The sequence below is a fragment of the Rattus rattus genome, chromosome 12 (genome assembly GCF_011064425.1).
Source record: "Rattus rattus isolate New Zealand chromosome 12, Rrattus_CSIRO_v1, whole genome shotgun sequence".
Taxonomy (NCBI): domain Eukaryota; kingdom Metazoa; phylum Chordata; class Mammalia; order Rodentia; family Muridae; genus Rattus; species Rattus rattus.
In genome coordinates this window covers 66,738,232-66,760,446 of record NC_046165.1, presented here as the reverse complement: position 1 = coordinate 66,760,446, position 22,215 = coordinate 66,738,232, and the positions used below count along the sequence as shown (strand labels likewise).

Genomic DNA, 22,215 nt, shown 5'->3' with positions numbered 1-22,215 from the left:
CATATGTGTTTTAGCTATTATATCAATAACTAGAAAAAACAAGATAAAAATACTAATATTTTCATCTTCATATTATGTAATAGTCCCAGAGATAAGTGTATAAAAGTGGCAAGAAATTACAGATACAAACCCCAAAAAGTTAGGGCCAACTGCTCAATGTGCACAGAACTCATGGAAACAGGCCTTCCAGTCTGAGTGACTTGAGGAAATTTCAATTGTCCTTTTGTACTCTGGGGCTGAAGACATTGCAGTGCCCAGGACTGCCCTAAAGACTGGAGAAGCCGACTTCTCATGCTTAAGCATTTGGCCGTTACATGATCCTTACTGTAGTCATTACTACTGTTCTTGCTATTCATGGACCAGTCAGTGAGGTAGTTTTGTGAAATTGTACTCTCTGTTGGATCTGGCCGAGCTGTTGATGGGTTATTAGCTCTCAGAGCTGCCTTGTGTGTAGAGGAGACAGATCATTGTGTGGACTCTAAGAGGACAGGAATGGCTTTTAGTTTTATGGTTAACCCTTTCCTCATTGACCTGGTAAATTAAATTGCACAATCCTCAAAGTGGGTGAAATGTTTCCTGTATCTCATTTTACAATAAAAGGCATGAAGTAAGTCCTTATGCTAATCTCAGGATTTATACGACCTTGATTAGGGTGCACTTTTGTGGGGGATACCGAGAAAAGAGTCTTGTATAAGTGTTTCTTAATAATGTTAAGGTGTTTCAATTTTGATTATTTTGAGTCATAAGGGTTAGAAATGGTATCATGAAATAAAATGACTGCATCATAATTTAAGTATATCTCCTGTTCAATAAATCTCAAGGAGATGTTGCCTCTTCAGCCTTCCCATTTGCTTTGTGAAGGAGGGAAGGCTAGTGATACACTGGTTTGTGTCAGGTGTCTGGTCAGTGAAAGTTACAAGTTAGAACTTGACATGTAAGGGGTGATTTTACTGTTATTACAATCTTTTGTTCTGTTAGAATAAAGCATGTGAGCAGGCTTTCTGTAAGCATAACATAAGGACCTTCGTAACATTTTGTACATCTACAAGGACAAGTGATACTGTGTGTACAAGAGTGATACTATGTGTACAAGAGTGAGTGATACCATGTGTACAAGAGTGAGTGATACTATGTGTACAAGAGTGAGTGATACTATGTGTACAAGAGTGATACTATGTGTACAAGAGTGAGTGATACTATGTGTACAAGAGTGAGTGATCACCTTGTAATTGAGTTTCCTTTTGACTGAACCCTTTATTACATTTATGGAGTCAGAGTCTTCATTTCATAACAGCCCAGTCTAGTTCATGATTGATGGAAAAGTTATTGTTTTTTGCCTATATAAATGCTTTTTTCATTAGTCACAGAAGCCTTACTTTAGTATACATATAACATACTATTATATATAATATATACATTAATATATTAATATATTAATATAGCATATTACATAGATCATTAGCATATATACATTGATTTTTACCAAACTTTTATAATATATAGTTATTCTAAAATTTAAACATATATTTATCTATTAATATATTATATATATTTCACTTATATCGTTACCATAGCCTTTTTTCCCTCCCTTTTCTATGTTCTTAGATGTAAGTACACTTTCTCAATGACTGAAGATATTTTCAAAATAAGCTGTATAAAATATTTGGTATGCACTGCCACAAGATCTACACAAAGTGTAGCACTTTAATTTATAGCCGGAGTGGGAGTGTGGCCAAGCACAGAGATGATTAGCAGCATCTGTGTATCCTGCGGGATGACCATCTTAAAGCAACAGTAGACTCGGAGACTGAAGTGCTGTTGTGTGGCCATAAAACTCTGGATTGATGCCCAGCTTAGGTGTTATTTTTAGTAAGGTAAGCAAGGCAAAAGAAGGAAGTGAAAGGGATCGTTATATTGATTTGCTTTGAGGATAGAGTATTCCATGCCTATTTTAATCGGGAGCATTTTTTCTTTCTTTCTTTTTTCTTTTTATGGACCAGCATTTCCTCCTCCATTATTAAGATGTTTTAATTGTTTAACTATTCTTTGAAGTTTAGGCAAGAACAGAAAAAGAATCACCACCCTGTTTAAGCAGAGACATTTGAGGTGTGTGTTTGGCACTTTATGACTTTCAAATGGAGGTTATTCAATTGAGGACTAGATCATTTTCTGGATAAGCTGGGGAAGGCTTTAATTAGCACCTCACTATTATTTTTAGACACATAATATTATTCTCTGAATAGAATTTTGAAAAATTATTTGCGCATATGTAATATATACATGTATACATTCACATATGCACTTATGTATGCAATATATAAATTGTGATTGTGTTTATTTCTCCCAGGCCCAGAGAACAATAAATAAAAATTCAAAGTTCCCAATATAAATACTTAATTTTACATATATAAAATGGAAATATGTCATTTCCCTTTCAAGTATACTCTTAGCTCATTAGGACATATACATTGATTTCATCAGACTTGTCATTTAGAATGTTTAGTTATTCTAAAAAATTTAAACTGTGTTAGTTATTAGGTAAAGGTTGTCCCATTGTGATAATTTAGTGTTTGACTATGATAAAGTAGAATTTATTTGGAACATCAGTTTTTTAGGGCTGAAGTTGTGTCTGAGGTGCTCCAAGTCGGAAGCTGGGCCTGTTTCCTGACTGAAGCCCCTGGGAATACTGCGGCTCTAGGGAGATGCTCTGGGGCTCTAATTCTCCTGTCTGCTGTTTATCTCACAGGCATTCTGGAATTTATCAGTATAGCAGTGGGCCTGGTCAGCATTCGTGGTGTGGACAGTGGACTCTACCTCGGCATGAACGAGAAGGGGGAGCTGTATGGATCAGTAAGTAACAACAGGCACTTTGATAACTCCATTTTTGCTAGGTTGAAGAAGAATCAAAAGGGAAACTGAGTCTGGAAGGCAAATGGGAGATTTTACTTTCTGAGGCATGTTGTTTCATTACAATTCTGTATCTTCACTAGACCAAATTTGCCAAGAAAATGCTTTATTTACATGCCAAGCCATCTTCATTATCAAGTAAATAAAAATTCACAAGTGTGAAAAATCCATCTTCTTGTATTGAATGGGAGTTATTTTTGAAATGAATTGAAATGATCCCCAAGCTTTGCCAAGCATTGTAATTAAAACTAGAAATAGGTCGTGCAGTGAGAGTCCAAACCCTTTCTCTGAACAACACAAGATTTCCATTATGCAGGAGAGACGGAGGTGGAAATTATTGTCAGAGAGTCTTGTATGTGACTAAGGGTCCAGCAGCACTGTAATTATGTGCGAGCATTATGAGTTTCTGTTTCCCCATTCTCACTTTCTATCCTTACTAGCTTGGAAGGTCCTTATGGTGATGGAGTATTTGTTGTAACCTGCCAGTGGTTGGGAACTGTGCCTGATCCTGGGGTGTAGCTGTGAGTGACATCAAGTCGATGGTTCTGCTCTGCTAAAGGGTGGTTGGTTTAGTCCCCATGCATCTTCCCAGTTCTCATAGTGTTGGAACATGTCACCTGATGGAACAGGGTAGGAGTTTAGTATTTTTGCTAGACATTGAATAGGATGACTGGATCATTAATTACTGTTTGGAACACAGTTCATCAGCCGTGTTTTGAACAAAACACTTTGGGGTTTACATTATCATGTACATTAAGGCCTATTTATTGGTGGTCAGGTGACCATTTAATTCAAGTTACTTGAACTATAAAAACTTGGATTAGTGCTTACAAAAGTTGGGATATAGAGGAAGCTCAGACAAGGAAACATTCTGAAGTTCTCAGTTATTACAATTGTAAGACAGCATGGTCCTAGATACACCTCTCTATTACCCATATTCTAGTTTTGTTTTTAGATTAAAAAAAAACTTCTTTGTATAAATGTTTTGTCTACATGTGTGCATACATGGCATGTGCATACAGTGTCTTCAGAGGCCAGAAGAAAGCATCAGCTCCCCTGGAACTGGAGTTACAGATGGTTGTGAACTACCTTGTGGGTTCTGTGAACAGAACCAGCACGTGCCCCTAACTGCTGAGCCATCTCTCGCCCCCGTATCCTGATTTTAAAATATGTGTACACACACATAGTGCAAAGTTTCACCCCAGTATTACAAATGGAAAAATTATACCCTGTATAACCTGAATATTTTGCACATTTAAAAGTTTTAAAAAATGAATTTGAAGTATACAGAAGAATGTTCTATTAGTATATTTTTGCACACATGTTAAACTTTGTTTGTATTTTCCCCTTCATTACCCTCCCTTCTTATTTTCTCTCTTTCCTCATGTAGTTCTCCTGTTTTATTTATTTTTTTAAAACAAGATGGGGATTTTTAGAAAAAAAATTTATTTATATGAGTACACTGTAGCTGTGTTCAGACACACCAGAAGAGGGCATCAGATCTCATTACAGATGGTTGTGAGCCACCATGTGGTTGCTGGGAATTGAACTCAGGACCTCTGGAAGAGCAGTCAGTGCTCTTAACCGCTGAGCCATCTCTCCAGCCCCAGTTTTCCTGTTTTCGTGTCATATACATACATGTGTATAATAAATACTGTTGAATCTAGATCTTATGTGTAAGAGAAAGCATGTGATATTTGTCTTTTTCTTTTGTATTCTCTCCTTTCTGTGTCTCCACCCTTTTAGACTTCTCTCTCTCTCTCTCTCTCTCTCTCTTTCTCTCTCTCTCTTTCGCATGTATACACACAAAATACACACACACACACACACACACACACACACACACACACACACACACACACACATACACACACACACTCTTACCCAGACTCTCGTTCTGTGATCTTTGTTTGGCTTATTTAGCTTAACATGATTTTCAAGCTCATCTATTTTTCTACAAATTTATTTAGCTATAAATTCTTCCTTATAACTAAACAAAACCTCACTGCGCCGTGTGCCACATTTCCTTGTCCACACATGTGTCGATGAAGCTGGTTCCGTATTTTGGCTGGGGAGAACTCACACTATTTTTACAGTCATAGGATGTACTTTTTCTACTTTGGAAGAATTTTCCACTATGCCTACTTGGTTTGGATATTTGAGTACTTTTTAGAAGTTCTTCTTGAAAAAGAGAATAAAGTATTTTAAAAATGTTTGTTTGGTATAGAATTTAATCTAGCTTCATAAATCCAGGTCTTGGCATGTATACAATTACTTATTTTCTAAATGAAATAAGTACTTTGCTGGTACTTTTTAAGTGCAAAGTGTAAGATGTAATTATAAAGTGTTTTAAAACAAAAGTCTACAGAATGATATTCTCTTTTTGACATGCTCTTATTTTTTTTCCCATTTTGGATTTAATTAATTCAATCCCAGTTGAATACAATACAAGGCGTTTTGTTTTGTATGTAGAACAGACATACTACCCTTCAGTGGGTTGAATGGACTATATAGGGTTATTTATTTCTGTATTGTTATTTACTTTTTTAGAGACAGGGTCTCATTCTGTCGCTTGGGATAGCCTTGAACTCTGCATCGTCTTCCCCAGCACTGAGATTACAGTCATGCAGTACAACACCTGGCAGGGGCCCAATACCCAAAAAAGGTGTTTTTATCTAGCAAATATTAATCTCAGGATATGAATGTTAAATGTCTTAGTTATATATAGAAATATAGTTCATATAGACACTTAGTTATATATAGAAATATAGTTCATATAGATACTAACATAAAATATGCGTCAGAATAAGTGTTTGTGTAGATGTAGTGATTGAATTAACTCATGCCTAGGCTATGCCATTTGCTCCCTGCTCTAAGGGCTGCCTTGCACGCCCCTCTGGAATGTTCTCCCCAGCTGACCAATAACTAGACTGTCAGATGACATGGCCAGCATGATTCATACTCCGAGGTTTATTGGCTGACAAGGGGAGCACACCTAACTCCATGTTCAGCAGTGCCATCTGCAGGATTTTGCACTGGCTTGAGTTTTTTTCCCAAGTGGATCCTTTCAGTCACTGCTGGAAGTGGAACTCAAACTGTTTCAGCTGTCAGTCCCAGCTGTGTCCTCTAGGGCTTTTGAGCACAAACAGTATGTGATTAGAAGCAGGTTTGTAGGCTGTGGTAGCACATGCCTATAATCCCAACGCTTAGAAGGGTGAGGCAGGAGGATTGCTGCAAGCTGGAGGATAATCTGGGCTATAGACAGGTCACGTTATTGAGTTGTGAGCTCTCAGCTGTTCCTGCCAGATACCGTGGGTCCACCACCATGGACTGTAAGTGTAGGAGCCATAGCCCTATTAAACACTTTCTTTTATTTAAAACAATCATTCAATCAAACAAATTCCCAAAACAGAACCAAAAACCAAACCAAACCAAACCCCAAGCATTAGCTGGGTGTGCTGGCGCAGGCCTTGAGCTGCAGCACTAGGGTTGAGTTGGAGACAGTCTGGTCTACTGTTTCAGGCTGACCAGTGCTCCACAGTGAGACCCTGTGTCAAAACAGCAACAAGAACCCCAACCCAAACTAAACAAAAAAATAGTAGACTTCTTCCCTCCTTCCCCATGGCCCCAGTCAGTTGGCAGTCCTAGCTGTGCATTCCAGTGAGGGAGAGCAAGGGACACATAGGATCTGTCTTCTGGGTCAAGTCTTTGGGATAGAGATCCCTCTTAGGACAGAGTGCTGTCAGAGACACTTGTGTTGTGATCTCTCTGTGGAAGCATGCTTTCAGATGTTCCCCTGCCCCGGAGCCTCCAAGCATCAATACCTTCTCCACAGTGATGTCAGAATTGCCCTCTGCAACTCGATCAGAGGGTCAGGTTGCTGAGATCTCTTCAGCATTTTCCCGGAAGCACACGCTGCCCTTCTGTACAGCATCCAGCACTTCTCACTGAGCTTGTTGCCTGGGTCTACATCGCTGGTGTCAGGGTTTCTATCTGTTTCTGCATGCCATTTGAATCTATCCACTGTTCCCCAAATGCCATGAAGTCTGACTTGTGCACGTGGGCAAGGTAGTGCCCGTCTGGAATACCTTTGTCTCACCTTCTCCACTTGATGAAATAGCACCCTTTAATTAAGGTCCAGTGGAACTGTTACCTGTTCTGCAGAGCCTCCCTCACCCAGCTGTGCTTCTGCAGATTCTAGTTAGCGAGTCTCGTTTGTCCTGGGAGCTGCTTTACACCTCCATCACTATGCAGGCAGCAGTATGATTGGTAGGGTAGTCCAGCGTGTTTCCCATAGCGGATCCAAAGGACCTGGCCACCCCTCATTTTACCTCCTAATGTTACCTAGTACGGAGCAGTGACCCTTGAGGAGGGAGGAGCTCAGTAAATGCTTCTTGGGGGGAAATGAATAGCATGGTGATTGCTTTCCAGCTCTTCTGCAAGCTGTGCAGATAGCGACCTTGATGCTTCTCCATCTGTACGGTGAGTGTACTCAGGATCCTAGTTGTAGGAGGAGCCTTTCCCTCAGCCCTATGCCTAATTGGGCCGTGCCCGCGCTGTCCCTGGTGTGCATAGCCCAAAGGGGATGCAGCTGCAGCTGGAGCAGAGATAGCAGCAGAGATGGCCGGGCTCCCGTTCTGCCTCCTGCTCCTGCTCGCCTCTTCTAAGATGAAGCACACGAGCCTGACCCTTCAGCCGAGGTTCGCACTCTGGATGGACTCCAGAGTCCAGAGTTTGCATTTCCTGGGCCTTCTCTGTCTCGCCTCTGATCTCTTTCCCCACCCCCACACAAAATGGTTGTGCAAGATCTTTTCTCCTCCACTGGGCAGAGCTGGGAGGAGAGCTCCCCGGGCAGCAGGGTTTTCCCTTTGCTGTGTCCTCATATGGGAGATTTGGAGAGTGGGGTTGAGAACTCTGCTCCCTTTGGGCCCTTTTGTGGTTTCCATTGGGTTTTGTGGTTATTCTGACCCCTGTGGCCATGGGAATGAGAATTAACCAAAACAGCTTGTTCAGAGGCCACGAGATCGAAGGAAGAAAAGAAACAGGCAATGGTGTTGGTGAGCACCCTTACCTGTGTGATGGGACACACATCTCAGTTAGCAAAGGGAAGATCTGTTAAAAAGCTTTGAGAAGTGAAAGAAAGCAAGTAGGTTTGGGGAAACAGGAATCACTCCTGTTAAACAAACCACTGCGACATGTAGTGATGTACTTTTGTATTTGGGGGTTAATTTTTCTCCCCCCCCCCGGTTTTAAGCACATCCTAGGGCTAGATTAAAGGAGACATAAGTGAATGGGTGAAACTTCTTAGAAAAATAGAGAGGATACCAATGTGACAATGTAGACGCCGGAAAAACTGTGCTGCTAATGAGTCACACTTTAATTAAAAGGAGAATTTGAATAATTCTTACGCTGGGTGTGGTCTGGATATTGTTCTCAGGTCCCAATTCATGTGTGTCCTTTTCATTCGTATCTTTTATAGACATTCATAGCAACTTGCTGTCTGGCCCTCTGATACAGTCCACACCGTGGAGCAGCTCTCAGAAATCTGGCAGGAGAAATAGCTTTGTGAATAGTTTGGTGCAATGTAAGATTTGCTGTAATTGAAGAATGCTTAAATGTCTTGGAGCCACAGAGGGGAGTTTAAAGAACTACTTGGAAATGTGTATTGTAGCATTTAAAGTGGATTTTGAGGGATGGCTAGAAGTCTCAATAAAGTGTGGAAGACAGGTTAGGGCATATAACATTTAAGCTTTATAAAGATCAGAAAATCCTGTCTGGTTGAAATTCAGAGAGAACGTTAGATTACATGCATGTGCATGCATGTGCCTCCACCTGACTAGACAACTGGGGGTGTCAGTTTGCATTTGTCACCTTTATTCATTTCAAAGAGACTAGAGCTATGGCTCAGGTCAGTACTGTTAGTGGTTTAATCTAAATTATCTGATTATTATCAAGGTACTTTAAAACGCCAAGAATAGCTGATTATAACAAGCAAATATTAAAAAGAATGCTTTCAAAAAATGAGTTTGCTTCAAGAAGCTGGAATCATCTGGCCCTCCCATTTAGGAAAAGGTAGCACTCACTAAATTAACCCAGAGTGTGGGGAGTGTAGCTGCGAGCGAGAGGACAGCACCAGACAGAAAGGCTGGCATTTCTGGTTTATCTCTGGCCTCACATTTCATTCTTATTGGTCTTTTACTAGATGCAGATTTTGAAGCCAGAGTCTCTCCGTAAGCATTCTGTTTCCCAGAGGCTCAGCCACACACAGTGTGTGTGCAGTCGGCATGTGGTGAATGTTCACTGACCCAATTTCTTAGCCTGCTTCAGCCTCATACACAGACAGAGTGTGCTGGGGCGTCAGGCTGTGGGGCTGTGCACTTACAATAACCAGGTTTTCCAGGGCCGCCATCTCCTTCAAGTACCAAATCAATAGAGTCTACATGATCTGCTCTGAGGCCCAGAAGCTGCAGGTGCTGGGCAGACTCAGGCCAGCCTCCTGAGGCCTTCTACAGCACCACCCCCATCAGGTGCTTGTCCAGATAGCTGTTTGGTACTGTGGTTGTATTTCCAGGGATACAGTTGGACCCTGGATTCTTTGAATCTATATAATCTGTAGCCAAGGTACAATGGTACAGCTGTGCTTCCAGTGAACATAAATGTTCTTTTAATTGAATACATTCCTGGGACAGGGGGCTTGTTGGTTCTGAATGGAGACATATGGGCCAGATAATTTCTTGCACGATGTTTCTATGTTGTAGGGTCAGTATAGGGAACCTTGCAGCCACATCTGTCCCAGAACTGAGGAACAAGTCAATTCCTTTAAAAAGGAGCAGCAACAAGAAAACACAAAGAACCAGGACGCATATTGTTATATGTCGGGGATTTGTTTCCAGGGCATCCACAGATAATGGTGTCTGTAGATGCTTAATTCTGCTTATATAACATGGTGTAATGCCTTTGTTGAACCCGTGTACATGTTCCTGTAGACTTCCAATCATATTCAGATGGCTTGTTTTACTTGATACACTGTACACAAGTACAATTGCCCGTATTATCTAACACAGCCCAAAATTCTATGGAGATGATATTTGTATTGTGTTTAGTGAAGGATGACAAGAAAAAAATATTTGTACATATACAGGCCTAACAAAATTGATCTGTGGTTGCTTGACCATAGGTGTGGACTCAGGAGTACTGAAGAATGACTATATCTTAGATGCCAAGAAACCCATATTGGCTTTATTTTTACTATGTGTACATATAAACCATGAAACTAGGTATGAGTCCCTTATGCCTACACTTCTTTGACAACTGAAATCCAAGATATCTTTATGTTAATATAGGCCTATAAGAACAATAGGCCACAAACTGATGTGGTAGTTTAACGCTCGGATGATGTCACTTCAGTGATGTCTTCTCACTATGACGATGGAGGTCCTTGTAGCCCTGGCTCAGCCTTGTGTATGGTTAGCTGGCCTGCTCTTACAGTTGAGTATGTAGACAGAGAAGTCTTGATTCCTACCCCATTTGAATTATTGTGAGACCCAGTGACCCTCACTTGTTAGAAACCTACATGGTGGATCAAGGACCAAGTAGGCCTTTTTCTTTTCCTATTTATCCAGTCATGGGAAGCAGCACCATTTAGTACTGAAGGTCATTTTGGACCCAAATCCAGTTCTCCATCCCTTTCATGGGGGATTGGTCACAGGGCCCTCTTTGGATGCCAGGATCTTTGGCTGTTCAGGCCTTTTATATAAAATGGCGTAGTATCTGCACAGGAACCTGCACACATTTCCCTTTTAAGCCATTCCTGGATGACTTGTAATAGATACTACCATGTAAATACTGTACCATGTAAATAGTTGTACTATTGCTGTTTTAGGAAAATGTCTGTACATGGTCAGTACACAGAAGGTTTTTCCCCTGCATGTTTTCGTTCTGTGGTTGGTTAAACATACAGATGCAGGGCCCACCGGTGTGGAAGGAAGGCTGTCTGCGTTCATGGGTGGCTATGAGGTTTGCATAAAGATCCTGAGTATATTCCCTTCACTTTCTGTTCCTTCATTTTCACTGAGATGAAGAGGAAGTGGCCCTTCTAGAGCTCGTTTCGTGAGATCTTCCTATCCCTGTGTGGCTGTAGATATGAGTGGCTGGCCAGAGGAAAGGGCTGGGACATGCTGGACTGTCTCTCTACCTTGACACTTGCTCTACCGGGGCAGCTTTTGAACAAGCAGGACAGCGTTGTGTGTTCATGGAACAGTATAGCTTAGCAAATGGCAAGATGCCATCGAACCTACTGATTCCTTTTCCTGGTGGTTCACTTCAAATTCCTTTGATAGGAGGTGCCTAGACATGTTCCATTCACAATCTTGAAACAATGAAGTTCATGCGAAGGAAATGAAAAGGTTCATTCATTGAATGATCAACAGATATCAGACGTGCTCTGGGAATGGGTGGTTTTTTCAGCTGATGGTTTGAGTGATAAAGCATTATCTTATGGTTCATAAATGCATGGCAAGTTTTCAGGAAATTTAGCCATAATTCTTAGCTGATTAAGGGTATTTCTCTGGGAGATCATCTTAGTTCTCAGTGTTCTTATGTCAGAGACAAGGAGTAAGATTTTAATGGATTGCCAACTTAAGATCACACAAGACAGCAAGTGACAGGTGAGGTAAGTCAGAAAATCTCATTTCACACACACACACACACACACACACACACACACACACACATATATATATATATATATATATATATATATATATATGTTAGGGGTGACTGTTCATGAATATGTGGCCCAGTTGGTACAGTAATTGCTAGATATGTATAATAAAAGCTAGATATGTACAAAGTTCAACCCTAGCACTCCAAAAATGAGGTGCGGTAGTACCTGCCTGAAATCCCAGTGTGTAGGAGGCTAAACAGAGGTAAATGTTGGCTTGGGCTAAATGATGCCCTGTCTCAAAACTATGACCATTTGTTTGTGTGAATAAATACTATTTTATCCAGAGTTAGCCACATGCTAGAGAGTGTCACATCCTTTCCACAGATGGGATTTTGAAGGAATGTTTTAGACGCATGTTTCTTTTGTGACAAGACTCCTAGCCTTTAGGTACTGAGAAATCATCTTTGGATCTTATAGTGTTGGGGTTCAGTTCCAGTTAGGTTGACATTATTGGCAGGGCAGAGTAGCCACCTTGACTACTCAGGACTCACTCAGGACATGTCAGGTTGCTGCTGAGTTGGTGCACTTGACCTGGGGGTTTCTCATGTGTTGTGAAGGGTTTCAGTTGTTTGTTTATTTCTGTTTGTGGTGTTGGAGGTGGAATACAGGCTTCACCCATGCTAGGCAAGTAAGTTCTCTGCCAACAAGTCTCGGCCCAGAGGAGACAGATTGACTCTTGAGCTGCTTCCGAAAGGTCGGAGGGCAGTGGCTCTGGATCCGGGGAGCAGACTAAGGAAGGGTTTCCCAGGGACAGATGCTCTTCCCTCCCTGACCTGCCTTCTGCCTCCACCTACCCTTCTATTTCACTGCCATTTCCTGTTCTACATTGATCCCATCCTCAAAGTTCTGCTCCATTTCCTGTCAGATGCTGGTTAGGGAAGAATGGGTTTGGGAAGTGGTTTTGATAAAGTGGCCACTGCCTAAACCCAGGATTGGTTGCATTAGTGTCCCAAGTTACTCCTGATATGTAAAGCAAAGGCTTGAATGTAGTTGACTCGTAATGAGTATTAGATGGATGCGAGATTTCCAGTGAGATTCCAAATCTCTTTCCCTTTTTTTTCTTTTCGTTTCTAGCAGGTTTATTTATATTTCTCCATGCCTAGGGACAACTAAGATACACTTTAGCAGATAAATGTATAAGTGAGCTTTGGTATAACCTAAGAATACTCTGGTACATGTAGATAATGCAATATTATTCAGCAATGATAATAGACAAGCTTTCAAGCTATGAAAAGAAACACAGGGAACTTAGACATGTATTACTGAATAAATTCTTTCCCCTTTCCATCCCTTCCTTCTCCCTACCTAGCTGCAATTCCTCCCTGCAGTTTATTTTCTAAGTAGCCATTTGGAACTAACAGATTTGGTGCTTTGGGGTTCCTGCAAGAATTTTTTTCTGGACAGTAAGTGTTAGGGGACTTTAAAGTAACTGCAGTTGCCAGGGAGTTCTGATTGAAAGAACACTTTTGATGACAACCCCTAAGGATTCACAACAAACTGGTTTCTGAGTAGTTCCTGTACACAGTTGACATACACAGTAGGTCTACATACTGGCGGTTTCATTCCTGTGCTTTGCTGTCTAACTTCCGCTTCCCCAGTCCTGAGTCTTGGTGCGTACAGGGGAAGCACAGTCAGTGTGTGAGTTGGGGTGTAGTTGGGGTGCATGGCCAGATGACAACAGGAGAGACACAAGTCTGTGTCCTCCATGTTCTCCTGCTTCTCCCCACCCCACCTTCCTTCTGAATCCAGACACTCCTTGTCAGCGCCACCTCAGTACTGCTCTCTGTCAGAAACAAACTACCCTTCAGGCGGAGTCTGCTGATGCTGCTCTTGAGTCACGGGAACCCTCAGTTCTTACTTTCTGATGCAGTGGACCAGCGTGGTTCTGAGGAAGGGCTCAGTCTGTGACGCTCCTGCATAGTTATTCTTCAGTACTCGTCTCCCACCGCATTTGCAGCTCATCTGTTCCTTCTCCTGTCCACGGACTCACTAACTCACTCGCTCGCTCTCTCTCGGTTGCCTGCTAGATGCTCTTCCATTCACACACTTCCGTTTATTCACACACCTTCACTTCTTTTTTTTTTTTTTTTGATGTCTTCTTGCCAGTGTTAGGCTGGCATTCTCCATTTATTTATTTATTTATTTATTTATTTATTTATTTATTTATTTTCCATCTTTATTAAGTTGGGTATTTCTTATTTACATTTCGAATGTTATTCCCTTTCTGGGTTTCCAGGTCAACATCCCCCTAACCCCTCCCCCTCCTCTTCTATATGGGTGTTCCTCTCCCCATCCTTCCGCCATTATCGCCCTCCCCACAACAATCACATTCACTGGGGGTTCAGCCTTGGCAGGACCAAGGGGTTCCCCTTCCACTGGTGTCCTTACTAGGCTATTCATGGCTACCTATGCAGTTGGAGTCCAGGGTCAGTCCATGTATAGTCTTTGGGTAGTGGCTTAGTCCCTGGAAGCTCTGGTTGGTTGGCATAGTTGTTCATATGGGGTCTCGAGCCCCTTCAAGCTCTTCCAGTTCTTTCTCTGATTCCTTCAACGGGGGTCCTATTCTCAGTTCAGTGGTTTGCTGCTGGCATTCGCCTATGTATTTGCCATATTCTGGCTGTGTCTCTCAGGAGAGATCTACATCTGGTTCCTGTCGGCCTGCACTTCTTTGCTTCATCCATCTTATCTCGTTTGGTGGCTGTATATGTATGGGCCACATGTGGGACAGGCTCTGAATGGGTGTTCCTTCAGCCTCTGTTCTAAACTTTGCCTCCCTATCCCCTCCTAAGGGTATTCTTGTTTCCCTTTTAAAGAAGGAGTGAAGCATTCGCACTTTGGTCATCCTTCTTGAGTTTCATGTGTTCTGTGCATCTAGGGTAATTCAAGCATTTGGGTTAATATCCACTTATCAATGAGTGCATACCATGTGTGTTTTTCTGTGATTGGGTTACTTCACTCAGGATGATATTTTCCAGTTCCATCCATTTGCCTATGAATTTCATAAAGTCATTGTTTTTGATAACTGAGTAGTATTCCATTGTGTAGATGTACCACCTTTTCTGTATCCATTCCTCTGTTGAAGGGCATCTGGGTTCTTTCCAGACACCTTCACTCTTAAGTGGAGCTCAGCCACATACACATCTGCATCCACCTTTTCACGCTTACTCCTGAGTTTCTTTAAAAACTCAGTGAACATTATTGATCGCCTATCACTGCTGTTTCGAGCCAGCCACTTCAGTGGAATTTACGTAATTGTTAAATTTTGCTTATAACCTCAAATCTACATTTGTCTTACTTTCATGCCCATTTGCAGACCTGTGCAGAGAAGAAGGAAAGGCAGTGGATCTTCTCCACACTTATTCCTGGCTGAGGTCAAAGGTCAAGCCCTGCTCTTGTCTGGACCTCTCCCCAGGGCATCTGTTTAGTGTTGTGAATTTTTTATTCCTCGCCATTTGTTGATGATTTTGCCTCATAAAACATCCTTAGCAAGTGCTAAAGGGCTGCCTAGTGCTAATAAAAGCCCCACAGGGTGTATGGTATGTTCTGTGAAGCAAACTTGTTTTTAGAGAGGCTTCCTTGAGGCTTGATTTTGGTGATGTTGCTGTGGGTCAGATGGTCAAGAATCGCAATGTATGTTAAGTAAGCGCCTTTAAACAGAAACACATAGAATGCATTGACAGATTAACAAAATCTGTTACTGGAGGCTCATGGGAACCTCACCCTGTGTTCCTGCTCCGGGAGACCTTACCGATGTTAGCTCCTGGGAGTAGTGAGCATTGGATGGGTGTACAATGGTGGCCATGTCTGCACTTCTTCGTGTGGGTGCTAGGAAGAACCCAGGGCTTTGTTCAGAAATCAGACATGGAAAGCAAGAGTTACATAGGTGGTGAGATGGCTCAGCGCTTGCTGCCAAGCCTTGTAGACTGAATTTGATCCCTGGAGCCCCATGGTAGAAGGAGAGAGCCGATTCCCACGGGTTGTTCTTTGACCTCTACATCTATGCGGTGGCACATGTGTGCCCTCAGGCTCACAAAATAACCAAACAAAACTGCAGTAAAAACAAAAAGAACCAGGAATCAGTATAATAAATGTTCTCGTGCACTTCAAAAGAAAAGGTCTTACGATTTTGCAGGAGGAGCGAGTATGGCAGAGGAGAGTGAGGAAACAGGCAGGTGTTCCTGGCAGAGGCTGTGGTGCTTGGAATCGTTGGCTGCTAACTGTGCCCTGATCCATCTCCTCTCTGCTCATCTCAGCTGATGCCAGGGCTTCCGTGTTGACATTTGGAGGGTCCTCCCAGTCAGCATCATAGCTACTCGAAGGAGGTTACCTGTGGTCCATCTAGGAGATGCCTTAAAGCCTCAGGGAAAACTGGCTCCACTAGAGGCAAGTGAGAGCTGTTGTCCTGGGGCGGCCTCTGAAGTGCTGGGCCATGTGTTCCTGCTGTGCCTCCAGGAGGAACCACCTCGAAGTTGTGAGGAAACATCATTTGTCAGCCTGTTGGCCTGATGTGCCTCAGAGGCACTGTGACAACCAACTGAGACAAAAGAGCCTGCCTTCTTGACACCCCGCTGTAGAGGACTTCCCCAAGCTTGCAAGGTTACGGCTTTAAGTGGCAGGGACACACTGAGAGCTGTCATCTCTTTTCTTCCTATAAATGCTTAAAATCCAGACAGCAGTTGATTTCTCTAAATCTGTTTTTTTAAATATTATTCATCAAAATACCCATTGATATTTATGTCTCCTTTATAAGGAAGTTCTTGAAACCCAGTTCAAAGAAGAGACTGGCCAAGGTCACTGGAAGGATATCCCTCTCAAGGTGATACATAATGTGATTGGTTCACACAGTGCCAGGTGACTGTAGCCTGCCTGACTGCCTTGTGGCATTGGCCTCGAGAAGGAAGCTCCTTGGCCCCCAGAAGGAAGCTCGGTTCCTCTCCATTTTCCCATCCTCGTGTTTCCTCCTCTCTTCTTTGCTTCCCATTCCCACTGTTCTAAAAGTTACAGTGCTTCAGATCCTGTTCCACTATTGTTTCACTTTCCATACAAGTTACAATATTTCAGATACTGTGTTCTGGCTGTGCTTTATGGGAGATTCTGGTCTGTACTTTCCTTATGAGCATTTAGACCATGGACAGTAAGCATGGAAGAGTAGAATCCTTAGGCTTGGAGACTTAGTCTTGCTGTTCACCAACTCTGCATTGTGTTCTGTCATTCATTCATTCATTCACTCATTCATTCATTCATTCGTTCATTCATTCACTTACTCTGGCAGTTTCAGGCCAGCATATGAAATATTTGATCATATTTACCCCATCATACTCTCTTGATCCCCTTTCACTCTGTTGAACCCTTTCTTCTTCCCAACAAGCCTCCTTACTCCCATATTAATGTGACCCCCCAAATTTAATAGGGTTACCTGTATGAGCATGAATGGGAGTTTATTTACTGGAGCATAGCCTCTTTCCAGTGGCTATAACACTGGAGAAAATGACTCCCACTGCCCTAGCAACCATTACCCATTGGTCAGTGTTCTGACCTCCTGAACTGACCTTGGGAGGAGACAGTGCCCGTGATGTGACCAGCTTAGCACTGGCTATGCTGGTCCTCAGCTTACACTCGTTCCCTAGTGTTCCTCAAGAACACAAGCTGCATTGCTGCGTCTGTGCCCTCTGATGAATCTCACTGCATGGGAGACATAATGCCTTGTGTTTCTTGCAAGTTGAATTCTAAAGTTAAGACTCATGACTTAAGTCGAATTATACTTAATGTCAATCATAACACCAATGTTTAAAGATTTTTTAAAAAGCAATGCTTAAAGAGTAATTTTTCCCCATCTTTATTAAATTGGGTATTTCTTATTTACATTACAATTGTTATTCCCTTTCCTGGTTTCCAGGCCAACATCCCCCTAGCCCTTACTCCTCCCCTTCTATATAGGTATTCCCCTCCCCATCCTCCCCCCATTGCCGCTCTCCCCCCAACAATCACATTCACTGGGGGTTCAGTCTTAGCAGGACCAAGGGCTTCCCCTTCCACTGGTGCTCTTACTAGGATATTCATTGCTACCTATGCAGTTAGAGCCCAGGGTCAGTCCATGTATAGTCTTTGGGTAGTGGCTTAGTCCCTGGAAGCTCTGGTTGGTTGGCATTATTGTTCATATGGGGTCTCGAGCCCCTTCAAGCTCTTTCAGTCCTTTCTCTGATTCCTTCAACAGGGGTCCTGTTCTCATTCAGTGGTTTGCTGCTGGCATTCGCCTATGTATTTGCCATATTCTGGCTGTGTCTCTCAGGAGAGATCTACATCCGGCCCCTGTTGGCCTGCACTTCTTTGCTTCATCCATCTTATCTAGTTTGGTGGCTGTATATGTATGCGCCACATGTGGGGCAGGCTCTGAATGAGTGTTCCTTCAGCCTCTGTTCTAAACTTTGCCTCCCAATCCCCTCCCAAGGGTATTCTTGTTCCCCTTTTAAAGGAGGAGTGAAGCATTCGCATTTTGGTCATCCTTCTTGAGTTTCATGTGTTCTGTGCAGCTAGGGTAATTTGAACATTTGGGCTACTATCCATTTATCAATGAGTGCATCCCATGTGTGTTTTTCTGTGACTGGGTTACCTCACTCAGGATAATATTTTCTAGTTCATTCCATTTGCCTGTGAATTTCATAAAGTCATTGTTTTTGATAGCTGAGTAATATTCCATTGTGTAGATGTATCATATTTTCTGTATCCATTCCTCTGTTGAAGGTTCTTTCCAGCTTCTGGCTATTATAAATAAGGATGCTATGAACATAGTGAAGCATGTGTCTTTGTTATATGTTGGGGCATCTTTTGGGTATATGCCCAAGAGAGGTATAGCTGAATGGTTGTACCAGTCTGCAATCCCACCAACAATGGATTCCTCTTAAAGAGTAATTCTAAATAGCTTATTAATGTGTGTGCATGTACACACACACACACACACACCAGAGTTTGACATCTGGTGTCTTCTTTTGTTTCTATCTTAGTTTTTCAGGCTGGATCTTTCACTGAGTTTGGATCTCAGAGTCATCAAGCCTCAGGGCTTTCAGTGCTTGGATTACAGGCGTGTGCCATGTCTGGCTCTCATCTGGGTACTGGATTACAGGTGTGTGCCTGTGCTGGGTTACAGGCGTGTGCCAAGTCTGGCTCTCACCTGTGCTGGGTTACAGGCGTGTGCCAAGTCTGGCTCTCACCTGTGCTGGGTTCAGGCGTGTGCCATGTCTGGCTCTTATCTGGGTGCTGAGGATTCACTCAGGTCCTCATGCTTGCGAGGCAAGTACACTTATCAACTGAATCATCTTCCTGCCAATAGTTTAGTCTCATATGTAGTTATTATTATTTTACCTATGTAAATAAATTTTTTATTAGGGATTTCATTTACTTTGTAATTTTCTTTGCCATGGTTATTAATATTTACATGTTGGTGAAGTTACTGGGTTCTCACAGTACCCAGAGTAACTACCAAAATCATTTTTTCCAGGTTAAAATACTTGTTAATTTATTTAAAAATGATTTATTTATTTACTTGAGACCAGTTGGCTTCCAACACCTGACAGTCTTCTTGACTCTCACGTGCTGGAATGACAGGTATGGAATGACAGCATTTTTAAAAAGCCCCTTGAGGACTCTGAACAGTGGAAGAGGGGCTGTCTCTGACATTTTTGTCTGCTCTTGGGACCCTTTTCCCTTTTCCTACTGGGTTTCTCTACCCATCCTTGATGTGAGAGTTTGTGCCTGGTCTTATGGCATCTTGTTATGCTGTGTTCAACTGATATCTCTGGGAGGCCTGCTCTTTTCTGAACAGAAACTGAAGAGGAGAGGGAGGTGAGGGGGTGGAAAGGTGGAAAGGTTGGAATGTATTGTACTAAACAAAGAAGAAGGAGGAGGAGGAGGAAGGAGGAGGAGGAATGAAGAGGAAGAGGAGGAGGAGGGGGTGAGGAAGAAGAGGAAGAGGAAGAGGAGGAGGAAGAGGAGGAAGATGAGGAGGAGGAAGAAGAGGAGGAGGCGGAGGAGGAGGAGGAGGAGGAGGAGGAGGGGAGGAGGAGGAGGAGGAGGAGGAGGAGGAGGAGGAGGCTATAAAGCCACTAGGAACAAGTCCGTGACCAAACATTCCTTTATGGCCTCTGCATCAGTTCCTGTCTCTGAGTTCCTGTCCTGTCAGACTCCAGTGCTGAACTGTAATATAGATGTGTAAGAGAATAACTTCCTGTTGTATGATTGGGGTCTTGGAATAACAGGGTGACTAGTTAGTCATGGTAGACCCAGTTAGATCTGGAAGAAAGTTCAGTTATATAGTAGAAGACAGAGAGTCCCATGATGATTAGACATAGTCCTGCAAGTGTGGAGAAAAGAATGGCCATTTATATGTCACAAAATGAGGCTGGGTAGAAGGAGTTCATTCCAGAGGAATCTGGGCTGACTGAGTGTCTGTTGCAACAAGGAGTTGGGGGTCCTAGGAGCAGGAAGAGTGGCAGGGACAGGCTCCCTTCCCTTCCAGTCTGAAGAGGGTTGTTTGTGGGTAAGGGTGGGATGAAGGGCATGAGGTAACCAAGCTCCAGTCAGAAGTGCTGCAAAAAAAAATTCAAGAGTCCCATGGAGATAGCATGGAATGGCTTGGTCCCTGGTGTCAGCAGCTCTCTGTGGTGGTGTCCTTTCTTTGCCTTGTACCCATACCACATGTCTACACATCGCTAACCAGTTACTCTCTCCTGGGTTTAAGTTCTCTTAGGCAGGTCATATTGTGGGTATTCACTGGTCAGGGAGACAGCTCCTCTAGGGGCCCTATTCCTTGAAGCCAGTGTGGGGGAAAAGATGGAGAGTGGGAGGGGAGTCTGAGGGACGTGGAAAACCCTAGAACAAAGTGGCTGCCCTTGACTCATCTCTGGAAGTATCAGCCCTGTCCTCCAGACAGCTTGCAGCTAGCACTTCCAGGCTGCTGCCCTCCCCCAAAATGGGCACCCCAGGCAGCACATTCTATTTGGTTTCTTTGTCTATTTTCCAGCCCCTTGGAAGTGTCTCTTCGTTTCCTACTCAATATGTCCCTACAGAGTTACCATGAGTGGCATTCTGGTGTTCCTGAGACGCAGTCATTAGAGTCTTAGGTCTCTCAGGGCTAGGTGCAGTGCAGTAGGTACAGAGCTTACACCTAGCGTTCCGGGAAGCCCTGGCTTCCAGCCCTAGTACTGGGGTTGAGGGTCCTGATAGATAAGGGACCTTAGAAACTTCTTTGTATAATGCCCCTATTTTACAGAGAAATAAACCAAAGCCTTGTTGGTCAGCTTCAGGAGTGTGTGTTTCTGGGGAAGTGCCTGCCTCTTCTGGGGAAATTCTGTGTGTCTTTAGGTCTTCATAAATTATCTTCGGGCTTACGTTGTCATTAAACCCACTGATCTTTGAAGTCCTTTCCTTCTCTTTCCACTAACTGTATGCTGAATCTGAACTGCGTTGTTTATCTTGGAAAGCCTCTTCATTTTTCACTTTCCAGCTCCACCTCCCAGCAAAGTGTCCGATGATTATCACAGACATGGAGTCATTGTCGGATTCCTCTGTCTTTGTCTGGTTGTCCTCCTTGAATCTCTTTCCCTCACTTACCTCTCACTGCCTAGCTTTGTTTTTCTTCATTGTCCCTCAACCTGGTCCCTTGGAGGGCGTCTGTTCTCCGTTCCCACCACACAACCTCCCACTGGTGAATTCACAGCGCTTACGCCTTTTGTGTGTGTTTTAAGTGGTCATTGAAGTCATGGCTCATACCAGGTAGAGTCTGCAGTGAAAACATGTGTTCTATGGTTTGCTTTTCCGCTTAGATCTTAAAGGAAGTTTGATCAACTTTTACTATAGGTAGGTGTGTTTGTAGAATTCGGTTCACATCAGCTATGTATGAGCACTTGTCCAAATGCTCCCTAAAGCAAAAGGCAAACTTTCTAAGTTCGTATTCTGTTCTGTGCCGGAGCAAGGCTTTCCCTGTGGGAATTCCTCTTTGAAAATGAACAGAAAGTTTGTGAGTTGTGTGATTTACTGAAACAAAGATTTACTTCCGTCGACCGCCTCTTAGGAAGCCACCCCCCCCCCCCCATCCTGCTCGTCCTACTTGGCAGAGCAGATCTGTCCTTGGCAGCTTACTTATTGCCACATGGTGGGCAAGCACGACACATGGAAGACGTGTGTATGTGTGTTTGTGTGTGTATGTGCGTGCATTCAGTCTCTCTGTGTACATGTGCCCATGTGTGCTTGTATCCAGATTCAGACTAGGTCCTGATCGCTTTGTAAATACTGAAGGAACTTGATTCTGAGGAGGTGTTTTTTTGTTTTAGTTTCTTAAAATTACATTTAAATTTTTTTCCATTTTGATGCTATTCTTTCCCTTCCCCCAGATCCTCCTCCCAGACAAAGAAAGCAAAGCAAAACAAAACCCTATAAGATAAACAAACAAACAAGCCCACCAAACCATAGTGAAAAAGGAAAAAAAAAAAAAAAAAAAAAAAAAAAGAAAGAAAAAAAAACTCAAAAATCATGGAGTCTTTTTGTGTTGAAAAACTAATTTTGGACATGGGGCCTGCCGTGGGGTTCGG

The 22,215-nt window shown here is 42.8% G+C and overlaps 1 protein-coding gene across 1 annotated transcript in view; it reads left to right on the top strand.

The window, feature by feature from the left end:
* The window catches only part of Fgf9 (fibroblast growth factor 9), a 41,112-nt gene that overhangs the window by 8,436 nt on the left and 10,461 nt on the right, over window positions 1-22,215 (top strand). Inside the window, exon 2 of the mRNA XM_032917680.1 lies at window positions 2,747-2,850. Within this exon, the coding sequence (XP_032773571.1) occupies window positions 2,747-2,850 (104 nt within the window). The remainder of the gene's footprint in view (window positions 1-2,746; window positions 2,851-22,215) is intronic.